Genomic DNA, 16,856 nt, shown 5'->3' on the forward strand with positions numbered 1-16,856 from the left:
GGTAGGAGTGCCTCTTAAAGGTGAAGTGTGAGCTCTGCAGCTGCCAGTGAGGGTGTTAAATTTAAACTGAGCTGACACCACTCCATCCTTTTCAGCCAAAGTTTTGTAGCGCAACTGTCTATTAAGACAGTTCTTAACAGAGTTTCTCTGTCTAGACAATTACCTGATTTTTTTTAATGACTGACTTTTCTGAAGTGCAGCATAGCTGGTAATTTGGGAGTGGCAGCTGGCTGCTTTTCTGCAGTGGTGCATCCAGAGTCACTTAATTCAGTGCAGGGCCATTGGTAAAGCATGAATTGGAATGCAACTTGCTTCTAAATGGTGAGTTGATTTTTGTGGCCCTGACGATTGAAATAATCTTATTCTCAACTTGTGTTCAGGAAGTTACTGAGATAAACTGTCAAGGGTGTCTGTTTCAGTTAAGTAATCTTTGTGCATAAACGAAGCACTTGGCCAATGTTGCACTGAGTCCAAGACTTAAAATAAGGACTTCAGAATGTAGCTGCTAATTTTATCTGGTTTCTTACGGGCTAAAGTGGATGGTTGACTTTGCCTGTTCCCATAGGGGATTTTATGTAAGTGGTGTAGCCAAGACTTGCTTGGGCTGTGATTCTTCTGTAGAAATAAAAACTCATTAGAGACAGTGTACTTGTTAAGCTGTTTTGAAATTTTGTTATTGGTATGACACAGTCTTTCTGGACAGGTGTGTATCTTAAACTGTACCACTTAAGTTGCTATTTCAGTTATCACTGGCCTTGTGGTTATTCTTTAGGAAAAATATAGTTCAGGTCTAATTTAACTTCTGGCTTTTCTTTGCAGGATGGTATTGAACCAATGTGGGAAGATGAAAAAAACAAGCGAGGAGGGCGATGGCTAATTACACTAAACAAACAGCAGAGACGAAGTGACCTTGATCGCTTCTGGCTAGAGACAGTAAGCACTATGGCCTTACAAAGTTGCAAGTGAAGAATCTTGCATTTGTATTTCATATTTTAACTTGTTTGTTCTTTGTGTGCCACACTAGATGTCTTAACTTCCTGGCAGCACAGAGTCCTGTAAGTTTTTATTGACAGTCTGTATTTGAAACATTTTTCAATAATGATGATTAATGTAGTTGTATTCTGTTGAATACTTTCTTACAGTGGGCAGTAATAGAGATAATTCTGCAGGACATATTAACCTTTTCCTGTGGAATGTACAGAATAGCTGTCAAGCTACTGGGAAAATAACGTCTCTTGAATGTAATTTAACTGCTTAAATGTAAGAATTTGTTTTACAAATACTGTTACAAATGAGTAGTTTTGATGTTTTGGCCTTGCTGAAACCAGGGATTTTCAGGTTATTTATATTCCTCCTGTGCTTAGCCTAACACTAGGATAGGCAAGTAATAGTACAATCTTCCTGTAAGTACACTATAAAAAAACTTCTTTCCATTGCTCTTACCTCTTTGGAATAGATTTTTTGAATGGTGAATAAACTTCCAGTGGTTTTGTGGGTTGCAGTAAATGTGTTGTAGAAAAGGGTACAACTGTGCTGTCTAGGAACTAACTCGGAATAGGCTAAAACACTCCACTGTCATCTGGAGTTTACGGGAATGGATTGCAGATGGTACAATGCAAACCAATTTTTATCAAATCTCTGATCTGTGTTTCCCTTCTGTGAGAGGCATTAAGTATTGCACCCCTTTGAAAGGGAGAAATTGCCTTCTGGATCAAAGCAGAGATATCCCAAGTACCAGCGCTATTATGATCTTTCCAGTTCACTGTAGTAGTGATTTGAAGAAAGGATTGCAAGCATTACGCTACTAGCCAATATGACTGCACATGAGTAAATAAATGTCTTGCTGTGTGCATTTGGTCTCTCCAATTAAATGCCTATATGAGTCCTTCAGATTCTTAGTAACCATTAGACTATATATGTGTTTCCAATCCATATGTATTTAGACTTAAAGCTAGAGAGTTCTGGCTTTTGTTTAGCAGCAAGCAATGGCACAGAGCCCAAATACCCAGGTGACTGGGATATGTGCTCTGAAACAACCCTGTGACTTCTAATTTCAGTAGCCAACTTTCTCCAATAAAAATTAAAGCCTGTTTATTACTCCTCTTTGGAACAAAATTTCATTTTAATCTAATGATCTTTAATGTTCTTAGGTGTAAAGTAAACTTAATTTCAGAAGACAAAATGTATTTGACTAGTGTTTATTGACCATGGTAGCCATACTGGCTTGTATATATCCTAAGGCTGCTGATCAGTATTTCGAATGTTTGTGTGTGGTTTAAACTTTAAAAATTTACAGCTTTCATTACTCGTGTGCAGCCTGCAGCTGGGCATAACATTTTAAGTGTGTGTAGTTATACCTGATTTATTCAGTAGCACACTGTCATCTTTGTATTTCCTTGATGAAGTCAGCCCTTGCAGCTCTCATGGGTACTAAAAGATCTGCTTTGTTCAAAAAGTTGTGAGTGTGTTGAATTTCCAAATGTTACAAGAGATTCTGGAAAATTAATATAGTGGCAGTGTTTAATGTACTGTAAAAGTCAAACAGGCATACATTTGGAGACTTCAGTGTGCAGAAGGATTTTTAATTCAGCATGGACTAGATGAATCCATCTTAACTACAAACTCTGTTTTGAATATCTGAAAATCTGGTGAAACAAGTTGCAAGTTGAAGATTTTCAAATACTGCTTTCACGGCTGGCATGTTACACAACGATGTGACCTAATTCACTGTGGTGTTCCTGAAGTATACCACCTCTGCCAATTCCAAGCTTGACCACTAGAAATCTGTGGGGGAAGAATCTTGTGTTACTCATATGCTTGTATTGTTGCAGTTGCATACACACTGTTCAGGATGACTGATTCCCACTTCAGAGTCTGTGGGAGCTCTGAAGCTTCCCGTGCATGTTGATAGGATGCAGTACTTCATTAGATGGCAGTTCTAATCCGAGTTGCAGTCTGATTTGCCTCTGAATTTGATATTCTTCAGAACTGAAGTTGGACCTTACGTGGCTGACACACTGCCCAAATAGTACTTCATGGGTTGTTCCTAGATAGTAAATGCAAACACTTAAAATTTCAGATTTGTTTACCTGTGTTAAATGTACTTCAGAAAAAAGAATAAATTCCTTTAATCCTTATATAATTTTGGATTGGGAGGATGGAGTGGGAGGCAACACTATCAAAACTATCAACTTGCAGCTGCTGGGACAGGAGGAGAGATGGGGAACTTGAAATAAGAGGAAGACACCCTACTACAGCTGAGTTTACATTCACTTGTAACGTTTGGAACTTCAAGAAGATACTGCAGTAAACAAAGTGATTGTTCTATGTCAAACTATAAGCAGTAAAATGTAGTATGTATTCCTCAGTCCTTTGTGTATACTTTTGTGTTTGCCTGTGGAGCAAGATTCTGACTTTGAACTGCCACTTTTAATGGTTAATCTTTGTTTTGTAGCTGCTGTGCCTTATTGGGGAGTCGTTTGATGACTACAGTGATGATGTATGTGGTGCTGTTGTTAATGTTAGAACTAAGGGTGATAAAATAGCAATATGGACAACTGAATGTGAAAACAGGGATGCTGTTACACATATAGGGTAAGTAATGTGATTGTCTTGAATGTGAAGTGTAACAAGGCACTTAAAGCCAGCTAACTTGATAGAGAATGCACTTCAGGCAGATGTAGCCTGTGCAGAGCTGTATGCCAAATTAAGTAATTCAGTACCAAATTTTGTGTTATAGTATAGTTTTTTGTAAGGGCTTAGTTAGTGCAGCAGTACAAAGAAGTTACTAACTTTGCTATAGTTTAGAAATAATGAGGATTTGAACGCAAATCTTGGCAGAATTTTTACACTTCACAATGACGCATTGTAATTAACACCTGTAGATAATGTAGATTCTGTTGCAGTATGCCAGTTTGTAAAGATGGGTAGGCCGTAACAGTAGAGCATTGGTAAGATTTTTCTCAGGAAAGAGATGCTTACAAGTAATAGGAAGGAAGCGTAAATCTTGAGGTCACAAGGATGTCCTTATATTTGAAAAAGTCTGGACAGTGACATGCTGTGAAACTCTGCAGATATATTTCCTCCTCCTCTTCTCTTTTCAAGTACACATCAAACAATAAAGCTGAGTTTCATGGATTACTTGACATGTGTAATAGCATGTTGCTTACTGGAATGAAGACTACAACAGTAGTCATCTCTGATTATGATGAATCTGTACTACGGAAAGTGCTTGTGCTCTGTTTAGCAAGTACTGCTAAAGTTAGTGAATTCCTGATGCTATAGTATTGATACTTCATAATTACTTGCTGTTAAATTCAGTTGTTGTAGGCCACTTAATTCTGTTGTTTTGCATAGGTTATTTATCTTCCCAGCTTAGGACACTTTAACATGCCTTAGGCCAGACCTTAAACTGTCAGGCATAGTAGCTTGCTGAGTTTTTAACTTACTGGGTGGCTCTTGACACACTCCTCATTTGGGCCTTTAAGAATCTGGTGGGCTCTGCTTTATACTAACAATTTAATTATGCAGTCATGCTCAGACTTAGAGTGTAACACTAAGCAAACAACTGTGGTACACATCTTCTGCTAGTAGAGAATAACCTTATCAAACCTAGTAGGCATCAGAACCTTTTTTAGAATGTATTAACCATTAACTAAGGACCTAAGGTGACTCCATTAGAGAACTGTAAAAAGTGTAAGATTTTGTAAACTGACACAATGACTTAAGGTAAGTTATGTTGACTACCTGCTGTTACATTGCCATAACTCCAAAGACAATACATCAGCTTTTATATAACAGTTAAAACTGGGGTAAGCTATGGCACTGTGAACTCTCCATGATGATTAGGGTAAGTTAAAAAACCAAATTTATGTCGTCTTTGTTAACAATCTGCAGTTGAACAGGCTTGTTCTGTGGTTTAGCCAGAGCTTGCAGCCTAGTATCATTAGTGACTTACATCTTACACTGCGTTCCACAGCTTAGAGTGTGTGTAACATGGGTATTGCTGCTTAAAGCATAAGATCCAAGCTGATTTTTCTTAAAGCTCTTGTTTGGGTAGCTGATGGTCACCAGTAGTACCATGGGGGTGTGCTTTCTATAAGTAGTTAAAGACAAGAGAGCAAGTCTGTGCAGCTGAGATGTGTGGTGATAATAACTGTTCCAAGCAATTGCTGTTTCATTTGGTTCAGGTGCTATCAGGTGCTGATAGTAGAATCCCTGTGTTCTACATTAATGTAGGCCTGTTAGTTATGTTTTTGGCAAGAGCTTGTCCTATTTTATATGGTAAGTTATTCATACAAAACTATAAGCTGATTTTAGATGCAATAAGCTAGAAAAATCTTGTTTAGAGTCCTTTATTCATACCTGAGAAATTGTTTCTAAGTAACTGTTTCATGAAGGTGTCAGTAGTTCTTAAAAGCAGGTGTCCTGTTCCTAATTCCTTCCTAAGGGCTTTGCTTAAACTGTTGTTCTATTTCTTTTCTCCAGGAGAGTATACAAGGAAAGATTAGGACTTCCTCCAAAGATAGTGATTGGTTATCAGTCCCATGCAGACACAGCTACTAAGAGCGGCTCCACCACTAAAAATAGGTTTGTTGTTTAAGAAGACACCTTCTGAGTATTCTTTCATAGGAGACTGCGTCAAGCAATCGAGATTTGGGAGCTGAACCAAAGCCTCTTCAAAAGCAGAGTGGACTACATTTAAATTTGATTTCCATCTAAGTGTTGCTAAGATTTGTGGGAAGTCTCATTTGCCTTTGTCTTGTACTTCTGTGTTCAGTTTTTTCTATTTGGCTGAAGTAACCATTACAAATCAGAATTTTAGTACACTTCACCCCCCGAATCCATAAATGTTTTCCTGGCCCACTCTGTAATAGCTTGGTAGAAACATTACTATTACAAAAGAAAAAATTGTTTATCCACAGTATTCAGAAAAGAAGTTGCATTTCTGTACCTGCAGGAAATTACTCTGTTTTACATTTGCATTGTATGCAGTAACATTTTGCTGGTTTGAAAAAGAGTATGGTGCATACAGTTTTCTAGCAATTTTTTTATACAGCATCCTCTTTGCTGTAACCTATGCTGGTGGCTGCTAGATTAATTTATTTGTTTTCCCTATTTGATAACATTAGTGATATTTTGATTTCAGTTGTTTTTGCTCATGTAACATTTGGTGAAGAATATGGGAATATGACAAAGGTGGAATAAACATTAATTTTGTGCATTCTTTGGTAATTTTTGGTTTTTTGTAACATCAAAACTTTGCTACAAATTTATGCATTTCAGTCAAATCGGTGATCTGTGTGATTTCCTAAACATAATTGTGGATTTTTTAATGTAACACCATAATTTACATTCCTTACTAGAAATAGTATGTCTGTTTTTGTATCTTACGCTGTATTTTAACACTTTGTATTACTTAGGTTATTTTGCTTTGGTTAAAATGGCTCAAGTAGAAAAGCGGTCCCATTCATATTAAGACAGTGTACAAAACTGTAAATAAAATGTGTACAGTGAATTGTCTTTTAGACAACTAGATTTGTCCTTTTATTTCTCCATCTATACAGCAAGTATTTGTACCTCTTGTGACAAGGCAGTCTCTACTGTGGCTTCTATTGTAGTGTCTTCCAGGAAAGATAGTCTGGAGTTATAGTCTGTTGGAACTTCTAATAAATCTATTAGATAGCACCCAAAATCAAAGTGAAATTATATTTATGTGGCTAGTGGTTTTTTTCTTGGTGGTTGGTCTAACTGTTCATGGTTTGCATTGTTTCTCTTTACTTAACATTTATGGTAACCAAGAAATTGAAGGGTATGTAGAAAGCCATTTAGTTTCAGGTAGGAACTACACTAGAAGCGCTGAAGTGAGTGATTCTACTTGTAAGTATATAATCCCTATATGAAAAGGTGCACTAGAGACATGGCTACAAAATAAAAGTATATGAGATCTAGAGTCTGCTATTACGTATGTCTTACATTGAAATGAAACTTACACTTGCTTGAAGGTTGCTGTGGAAGCTGTAGTTTGCTTGACTCGCAGGACTGAGGAAAAATTTTGAAGGCCATAGAGTTAACCTCTTGTTTTGAGCACAGTGTGAGAGGCTTTTTGTTTTCATTCTAAAAGCATGCAGCAAAAATAATGCTTTATTGCTAATTTCCTTTGTTTTTTCAGTGTGATGTATTTTAAGGCCTTACTGGGGCTGTGTAGCCTTTCTTCAGTTAAAAGCAGATGCTTATTCAGGTTTTGATCTTTGTGATAACTCCTTAAACCAAGTTTAGTCAGTGTGGTATTGAAGCTTCAGTTGAACCAGGCTTTTAAATCTGCTTAAGGCACTGAAGTGTTTCTCTGTGCCCAGATAGACTTGGAACAATTTCTTGCACATTTTATCAGAGATGTGTTGTAAATAGCATATCAGACTATACCAAAAAGGTATTACATTAACTTCTGGATCACTATTACATCTGTTTAATAGAAACACTTATAGTAGGCATCTATATCTAATTATATGATGCCTTCAGTATTGGTCATTAACTAGGATAGATGTTGGGTGTCGAGGGAGCTATTAGGCTGTTTGTGTGCTGGTTTCTGTGGATTCTGGTGTAACTGGTTGCCTGCTCTGATTCTGCAGGCATGCAAAGCAAGTCAGGTTTGTTTAATAGGACCATTCCTAGTAAAATATAGCAGGCCTTGTGTGTTTTCCAGCTTAATGCTTTATTTAATCATCTCTGCAATTAAAGTAAGCTTTTTGGACTAAATTTCTCTCAACTATTTCTGTTCCATATCATCAGCCTCAAGCTGAGTAGTATTTATAAAGGCTTTGATATTTCTGAATAAACCAGTAATGATGGCATGCATGGGAAGGTAAAGGTGAATCAGTTTCCTGAGTGGTAAGATTAGATTGCCTATCTGTATGTTACTTGGGAGCACTGGGGCAAGGCTCAGAGTGTTGAGATTAACTTGAGTGCTGTTGTGAGAAGTACATAGTGTTGTTTTTAATTTCACTACAAGACTGACTGGAATATGGTTCAGGGTAGTAGTGTTCTGCTCATCTAGAAAGTGATAGCTTTTTGGTATGGTCTCAAGCATTTGAGCATGAGCCTATTAAGCAGCCAACTGACTTGCACTGTAATATGAAAACTGCAAGTAGGTTCACTTGAGGCTCTTCACTGCTTTAAATAACAATTGCAATGTTTCTAGAAGACTTGAGTAAAAATTAAATCGCATGCTTGCTTTATCAAATATATACCTATGCCTTTAATTCATTGCTAGAAGAAACAAGTGACCGTGAACCTAGTTTTCTTCTACTTGCAAATAGCTTTGTGCTGCATACTAATGTTCTCCTGATTATAATGGTGGTGTTTGTATTCTTGTACTATGGGAGAAAGCAGAGAGCTCTCCATTCTGCATATTAATAAAACAGCCACAGGCTCGTAAGAGGAAAAAGCAGTAAATGTTTAAATTTGAGTATCTAGTTTTGGTACAAAATATTCAGTGTCTTGAAAATTCCAGTTAAATGGGTAGCCATGGTCAATGTGTAGTTTCAGCAAGCCTGAGAAGACTAAGGAATAAACGTCTGAAGCATCTATTCAGTTTTATATGGTACAAAACCAGCAGAGAGAGGAAGGAAAGCAGAAACTTGCAGTGTTCAAAGAGTTGTAAGAATGTGCCAAAATACAGCCTAGGAAGAAGGGGTAACAGATGAGGAGTATTTGTGAATTAGCAGTTTTTGGGTGTACTGTAAGTCAGGCCTTGTGCAATGCTTTTCATTGTCACTTTTTGTCCTGCTGCGCTGTCACTGTCTTGTGTTTCAGGCTGTCTCTAGCTCAGGAAACTTATTTTTTTAATGCTATCCAGTCCTGGGAATTTGGAGTAGTAGCTCTTAGCAAAGCTTGGACTGAGCTCAAAAGCTCCATCCTACCTAATGGAATCTTTTCCTACAGGAATGGTTGGAAAAAAATATTCTGGATTCCATAGGACCCTTACTAAAAGCAGAAAAACACTGCATTTCAGCCTTATAAAGTGACATGGTTCCCTTTAGGTGTATATGACCTCCCTTGTTTGCAATCAGCTTTACTTGTGACTCGGGGCCTGATGGTTTTAAAACTAGATTTTTACGAACATCCTGCACTGAAGTGCTAAACCAAATAGTTGAGCTTATTAGTTAAACCGACAGAGCTTTCAGACTGCCTAGCACTTTTAGATGGCTTTGCCCTCTTAAGAATATTTAATGGTTTCTGCAAATTTTTTTGAGAGTAGGTTTAAGTTAGGTCTTAAATTTTTTTAATGTGGAATTTGTGCCTTTTCATATTGGATGAGAAACAGATAAATGAAAATTATATCACCAGTAATGAAACAGTTTATACCTATTTCATTTTGAGTCCTTTCATGCTTGTCTATCCAAATGAAACTTGGAGAGCAGGAGTGCAGAGCATATTAGCAAGCAGTGTAGAACTAGTCCTAGCTGTGGAATGCATCTGCTGGATCTCTCCATTTCAAAGCTCCAGAAGTTGTTAAATCTTGAAAACTTTCCATTTTTATCTCTTTGCAGGACACACATCACTGTAGCTGCTTGAACAGACTTTCTGCTTTTTAGCTCTTAAATTTTTGTATTCCACCAGAACTTGTTTTCAGGCATCCACCTCTGCAGCAAAGCCTTTAATAAGCACTTAAATTCCTTCCCCTGTGATTAAAACCGTGATCACTTCTGCTGCCTGGGCTTCCTCAAAAGACTGTGGGATGCCCTTCTAGCCTTCCTATTTGGAAATAAAGCAGGTTCTGTTGTCCAGAGCTAAATGTGAATTGTGGCTGAGCACATAATGATTGTTGTGCTTCCTAGCATTAACTTCTTTTGTGTGATGCCTTAAATGTAAAAACAACCTAGCTGAAGTCAGTCAGTTTGGTTAGCAGGCAAACTGATACCAGCATAACTGGTAAAAAGATCTATTTTTTTTATTCCTTGCTAGTACTGAGTGTGTGACAAGCTTAGCTGTGAATTTGTGGGATTTGACTGCCTCTGCTTTTCCCATACCCGTTTTTCTAAATCCTGATACTTTTCAAGCCTTATTAAAAGAAGTTTAATAAAAGGAAAAATTACACTGAGTATAGTCACTGCTTTTTTTGGTTGCTGTGATCCCATGGAGAATTCCAGGTGTTGCTAAACCCAGATAAAGACGGTGTGTGACTGCTTTGGCATAATAGTCTGCTTATGGGATTTTAACTTTTTTATGTCTACCCATGTAAGTGTGATAATGGTGAAAATGATACTTGAAAGTATGTGTGTGAATCATATATAAAGCAAAAATAACATGTTTATTTTTTCTATTTTTTTCAAAGTAGAAAACTTCCATTATTTCTAAAAGGTTACTTTGGATGACTTTCTGTAATGAATTATTGGATTTTGCTTACAATAAGTAGTTTAGATCAATCTTTTTTTCCCTTATGTTGTGCCTATTATGTTACCAAGGAATCGGAGCCAACCTTGTAGGTAAGGTTTGGCATTCTTTGAAGTAAAGCTAGTTTTGAGTCTTCCTCCATACGTACAGGGTAGTTATCCTAGTGCATCTCACCCTGCTGAGCCGTACAAATACGCAGAAAGTATAATGGGAAATTGGAAGGTACTACTTTATTTGTGTAGCTTGAATGAAAATAAAGCTTCTGAGGAACTGAATGTCTCAGCTTCTTGACTCTGTATGGGATGTATAGAAATGCAAATCAAAGATAAATTAATAAGGTACTACTCTGAAATACGTGTTCACCCCTCAGTTTGGCATTTGCAGTTAGGGCTTCTGCAGCTCACCCACAGGTCAGCCTTGTTCTAAACAAAACCTGTGTAACATGATTGCAAAAATACTGCTGACTGCTCTTCCCTTGTCTGCCATAGTTTCATAGATAGGTAGTAGTTGAATACATTTGTACAGTGGTACTAGCTAGCAGCAAATTGCAGGTGATCTCCTAATAGGAGCTCCTGTGATCCAGTTGTGCCACCCTATTGATGTTGAACAGCTGGAGACAGTATTGTGAACTTGGAGGAGCAGTTTGTCTGTGCTATCCATTATGGGGCTTTTAAGGCCAGACAGAAACAATCTCTGTAGGTGTATCATTGCACAGCTATACACTTAATACTGGAGAATTTTTGGATACGAGAGTAGATGTTTGCTGTAAACTGATGTCACTGCATGGCCTCAGTTCATCTTTCACATTTGAAATGGGAGTGTTCCTGAGTCGTGAGGAAGTGGTGACTACTGACTTCAGCGGTGGAGGTGCTGCTTCAAAGTTTCCCTGACCCTGGAAAATTTGTCCTCGAGTTCATCCTTTAAAGGCAAGTGAGAAATACCTGTAGGCTGCCATCTAGGGACAGATGCATTCCAGGTTGGTTTGGGTAAAAATTAAAAGCTTAAAAGGCTTAAGTCTTAATTCACTAGCGAGGTTTCTTCCCTGTATGCACAAACTGTGGGGCGGGGGTGAGGTGGGCATAAAGGGCAGAACTGAGATTGGATTGTTCAGAGGTATTCTGGGGAGAAAAAACTGAAGGTAGATGCAAGGACCAACAGGTTTAGCTGAAAAGCAATGCAATTTTAGGGTCAATTCCCTTTGCAAGGAACTGCTGTTCCTTTATTGCAAAAGTAGACACAAATCCTCAATGTAATGTTTTCTTAAGTTTGTGAATGTGACTTTGGGCCATGTGGATTTGTCTCGCTTGACCTTCATTAAACTCGGGGGTTTACCAGTGTTTTGAGGGTTTGTAATAGCAGACTAGTCATAAGCTGCAACAGCAGTGAACTGTTACAAGAATGTACTGCAAAAACCCCCCCAAAATCCTGTTTGGATATAGATGATTTCTTAAGCAGGAAATGGTTCTTTTACATTTGTGTGAAATGTAAAAATGATGAAGGAAGAATTAACAGTTTGGATGCTTTTCCTTGGCTACTGTTTGCTTTTAGCTGGGGTGCTGTTCAGACATTGCCCTCTGCAGTCATGTGTGTGCAGCAGGTCTGTCCCTGCAGTGTGCACGGTGGTTATTGCTGAGGGGGTGCCCCAAGACACAGCTCTGAGCAGCTGGAAGCTGGTTGTGGTTTGTAAGTTCTTGCTATAGTTTTATGTGCTATCTTCAGTAAGCTCCAGGACTGAGAGATGAGGTTTTCACTTCTACCCTCTGAGGTAATCTTCACCAGCTATATTTATATTGCAGTGTAGAAATGTGCTCCTGGATCTGGTGCACCTGATGTTACTGCACTAACTGTTGCCTTGTGGCTTTTAATATTGTGATACAGTCTAAGATGAGTATTCCTGTGGAATTCTAGGTGTTCTGCCGGAACACGGTTAACTCTGAATTGAATGCAGCTCTAACAACCTTTTCTCATTTATGCTCTTGAGGCTACATCTTAATTGCACTGAAGAGTATGGTGTTTAGGGTCATCTCTAGTAAAACCATATTGAGGCAACTCAGTCTTACACATGTTTTCAAGTTTTTCTAGGTTTGAGTAACAGACTTAGCTTTTCTGAAACACTGCCCTGTGTATACTTTCATTATAACACGTTTCAGCCCTAGCCTAGCTCTGTCTTCCTGCCCCTCAAGGAAGCAGTTGCTGGAATGTGCAGCAGAATTGGTGTGTGTCAGGATGGGAGTAAAACGCTTTGGCAGCATGAGCTGTTTGCAGTGAGATCACTTGCTGGCTGTCCCTAGCTGCTGTGCCTTGCAGTGCTGGGGACAGAGTTAGCAAGGTTTGTATGGACACTTAGCTATGTGTGAGAGTACTTCTGGCTGGAAAAGCACGGTTTCTGCCCTGTGTTGTGTCCGTTTTGAGAGGCTTTATTTTTGCCTATTTTATAAGGGTTTCAGAGGATTTCCAAAGCATTGTTGAGCTGTGCTCAATGATAATTGTATTGGCAGAGCACTAAAATATTCAAACAGTTCTTGAACAGCATGTTGATTTAAGGCACCTACGTGCAGGCTGGGCTGGCTGCAGCTGGCTTGGCTCACCTGGAGGAGAGAAGAGAATCTTAGCTGCCTGGTACATCTATTTAAGTTTGGGGTTTTTTCTCTTTTCCCCCAAAACTGAGCTGTGACATAGAAATGGAGAATGCGCGTAGTTAGGATAACAGGATAACCTTTCAGTTGTGCCCGTGAATATCATCTTTGGGGGGATGTCCAGTAGCAGATAGAGGAGAAGGCTCACAGGAGTGTGCCAAAGGACACTGAACCTATTGCTCAGCAGTGACTGAGCTGTGAAACAGCTGTGGAGCAGCTCCTGCTGAATCTAAAAGGCCAACCCAATATACTATTAAAATCTATAGACTTTGTCCTAAATGTTACAGTTCCTCCTTTCTATAGGTCTGAGCCTAAATGGCTCTGAACAAAACATTTCATACTTCACTCTGCATGTTTCAGAGAAGCTGCACTTTTACAATTGGCAAAATTTTGCTCAAGCAGCAGGAGAGCTGTCTGTGTGACACGGGCAGCAGCACAGCGTCTGCTGGCAGGAGGGGAGCTGCGTGTGCAGCATTTTTGTGCCAGCCAGAGTGCCTCAGGCAGTGGGCTTCTCCCAGCTGCTTTTGCTGTGCACTTTCTCTTCAGGTAGCCTTTTGCCTAGTTAAAATGCAGCTGCTGGGCTATAAACAATAAAAACTCCTTTACTGGACTTGAAGTTTCAAAACAGCTCAGAGGCGTAGCATGTGCGAACACTGCATACCTTTTCATGGCATCAGGGGATGGATGACTCATGTTGCAGTTTTTATGCCAGTGTGTACAGCAAGCAAGTAGCATCCCAACTTTAATTCCAGTGAGAAAAGGATTATTAATGATGGTAATAAAGACAAATAGAAGGCAGCTGAGCCAAAGCATTTACCTGGACCCTAGGCAGATGCTGAACCTGGTATCTGACATGATGGAGATTGAATAATTTTTACAACTCATCCTTGGTGTCAAACCCTGCTCTGTGAGGTATGTAACAATTCTACCAGTTGCTTACCTTAATGCAGTGTTTCAAGTTTTTCTGATTTGTCCATGGTGATCCCTTAATAAAGCAGAGAAGAATTGGAGTTTGTGAAATGGTTTTGTTGAACAGGGCAATTTGTTCTCCAGGTTGTAGTCTGAGCTATGCCTTGAGCTTGAAACAATTGACTGTAAAGGCATTTTAACTGTGGAAAATTAAATGGAGGGGGAAAGAAGCTTGAGTTCTGTGAGGCAAAGTCCTTGTGTAAACATCAGTACTCAGCCAGAAAATAAAAGGCTTCTGCTCTCAGGACAGAGCTTGCCCTAGCATTAGTCTAATGTGCTTCTCCGATGTTAGCTCTGGGGTGACCTGAATGTAGGAAAGGCAGAGAAAAGTAAGTTTATGGGACTTCCTGATAGTCTGCGTAAGTCCACCCAGGTCTTTGTGTCTGTGTGAGGAGTACTGGGGTAGAAAATGCAGTCCCATGGGTTTCCCTATCTGTCTTCTGCCTCTGTCCTTGTGATACTTTACAGCAGGAACATTCAGTTGAGTTTGAGATCTTGTAGAAGGGGAAACAATTCAGCTAAGCTGCTACTTAAAACTTTTGTTTCAATAGTGAGACCTAGTGATTTTTATTATTTAAAAAAAAAAATAATCAGTGAACACTGACAACTGAGTTCTTGTTTTCCAGTGATTTCAGCCTTGTAGCTTCAAGTTTATTTGGTCTGTTCTGTTCTGAGTACATTGTCAACAACTTTTCTGCATGGGTAACAGCTTAAACGTAGCCTTTGGGTTTTTTTTTTACGCCCTTCAGCAAAGTTTCTTTTGTGCTTTGTCATCAAACAACACAGGGACCATTTGTTGTGGTCAAGATTTTGCTGCAAAGACTATAAAAAGGGGCAGGGATAGGAATGTGTGGCTTAAGAATTTTGCCCTGGATAAAGGAACTCCTCAGTCACACAGAACTGGCAGGTATTAGGAAGATCTAGCAGGAGGGAGATGGTATGCCAAGGGCGTAGGTTAGAACAGCTCCAGTCCAGCTGGACTACAAACTCGCTTTCTGACTCCAGTGCCACCCCTGGCTTTTGGGCATCCTCCCTTCCATGCACGAAGCAGAGCTGAGCTGCTGAGGGAACATGGCCATGTATTTCCCTGCAGCAGGCTGTGGATCACACAAGGGAGTGCTTGAGAGCTTCACCAGGTGTGTGAAAGGCTTTGGAAAGGCTTACCAGCCGGGCCTGTTCCCACCTCCTTCCTGCCTGAAATGATGGGATGGTAATTCAAGTACTTGCAAGAGCACATTCTCCAGGTGCTGGCCCCCAGCTATCATGTGCCCTCAAGCAGTAATAAAATAGTAACATGGAAAATCTCAAGTGGTAAACATGTAGAGGTAAACATTTTGCACTATGGCAGAAGGCAGCATGTCCCAAATGGAACTCCACTAAAAAAGCACAGGTGAAGCAAGGTAGAAATCAATAATGCCTGCCCTTTTCCCAACAGTTGGTTTTGTGTTTATCATTTAGGATCATGTAAAACCTTCACTGTGATTACCTATACAGCTGTTCATATCTGCCCCAGCAAGGACTTAAAAAAAAAAAAAAAACAACTGGAAAAATCAACAGACTTCAGCTCATGCCACATCCCCCTGCAGGTGGCTTTTGCACTGAGCCCTTCAGAGAGCTTGTTTCTTTTATCTAGCAACATCAGATGTGCAAGAGGAAAATTAAGTGTTACAGAAAAGGCTCCTGTGCCATGTCACAGTCCAAGTCACAAAATGCCATAGTTGCAGCAGTTCTCTGTGGCTGTCCTGGTTAGAAAGGTAACTCAACCCATGGTAGATGCCTTTGAAAGCGTTGATAGCAGTTTTCAGCATTATTTGATGAGACTATTTCCCTTCAGTTCAGGAGGACAAAACTATGATATTTTTATTCATATGGTTAATTGTTATCTATGACTATAGGTTGTGGTATAAGTAGGAAAAATGAACTACGTGTAACTACAACAGTAGACTGAGCTGACAGGAGTTTTCTCTTATTAAACTAATGTTCCATAGACCGTCACTAAAAAAGGGAATATGCTTTACTTTACTTCATGTGATGAAATCCAGAGCCTGTTTATTCTTTGGAGACAGTTTAAAAAACAAAAAATTCCTCCAAACACAGGGGTTTCATTTCTGCTAGTAGAGCTACAAAACAGATGCTTTATTGCTTGGAGCATTTCATGCAGACAGTTGCTTTTCTGGCTTGCTTGGGAGCCAGGAGTGCTGCTGTTTGCCTTCCTCTGGCACATACTGTATTCTTGACCACGGTTATTTTAAACTTGGGGCTGACAGGAAAAGGTATCCTCCTATATACTGACTTGGTTAAAATATTGACCTAAGTTTATGTCCTGTTTCCAAGAGTGACTAATGACAGATGATTAGAAAACAGCTTAAGAAATGAAAGATGTATAGTGTGATCTTTCTTCTGGGACACCTTGTCAACTTTTGGCAAAAAACCCTGCACCTAGACTATCACGTTTAATAGCTACTGACTGATGTGTCTCTGTTAATTTGGTGAGTCCCTTTCTGAACAAATTCATAGAATTGGCCTTAGATGTTCTCACAGCAATTGGATTTCCAGCATAGCAATGCCTTGCGAGGAGGCAGTTCCATCTGCATCATCCCCTGTAGTCGCTTGTCTTTGAGCCTCCCTTTCCAATTCAGTTTGGTGGCAGACATGCCAGCACTACCACTTAACAAAAGAAGGTGGAGATACTGATCCTTGCGTTGGATTTTTTTTTTTAAAAAAAAACTGTGCTCTCTACCCATCCTGTTTACAGCTTAGTTTGTGTCTTCCCTTCTGTTGGGTTGTTCAGTTGCTGAGTGCTGGAAATCTGGTTAACAACTCCTTTGACCTAGGGCAATGCAAACCATACAGTTACTG

At 39.3% G+C, this 16,856-nt stretch overlaps 1 protein-coding gene and 1 long non-coding RNA gene across 3 annotated transcripts in view; one reads left to right on the plus strand and one right to left on the minus strand.

The window, feature by feature from the left end:
* EIF4E (eukaryotic translation initiation factor 4E) overlaps positions 1–6,526 on the plus strand; it is a 20,329-nt gene extending 13,803 nt beyond the window's left edge. Inside the window, exons 5-7 of the mRNA XM_005232532.4 lie at positions 820–933; positions 3,455–3,594; positions 5,488–6,526. Coding sequence (XP_005232589.1) covers positions 820–933; positions 3,455–3,594; positions 5,488–5,602 — 369 coding nt within the window. The 3' untranslated portion in view covers positions 5,603–6,526. The remainder of the gene's footprint in view (positions 1–819; positions 934–3,454; positions 3,595–5,487) is intronic.
* Positions 1–16,856, minus strand: part of LOC114010815 (uncharacterized) — a 42,136-nt gene that overhangs the window by 5,290 nt on the left and 19,990 nt on the right. The window contains exons 3-4 of one of the 2 annotated variants that reach the window (XR_003552478.2): positions 13,969–16,827; positions 10,506–12,980 (exon numbers count right to left, since the gene is read on the minus strand). The exons of the other annotated variant lie outside the window; for it this stretch is intronic. This is a non-coding gene — a long non-coding RNA (uncharacterized LOC114010815). Of the gene's footprint in view, positions 1–10,505; positions 12,981–13,968; positions 16,828–16,856 lie in introns of those variants that run through there. 2 annotated transcript variants of the gene reach the window in all.

This window comes from Falco peregrinus, chromosome 2, assembly GCF_023634155.1.
Source record: "Falco peregrinus isolate bFalPer1 chromosome 2, bFalPer1.pri, whole genome shotgun sequence".
NCBI lineage: Eukaryota > Metazoa > Chordata > Aves > Falconiformes > Falconidae > Falco > Falco peregrinus.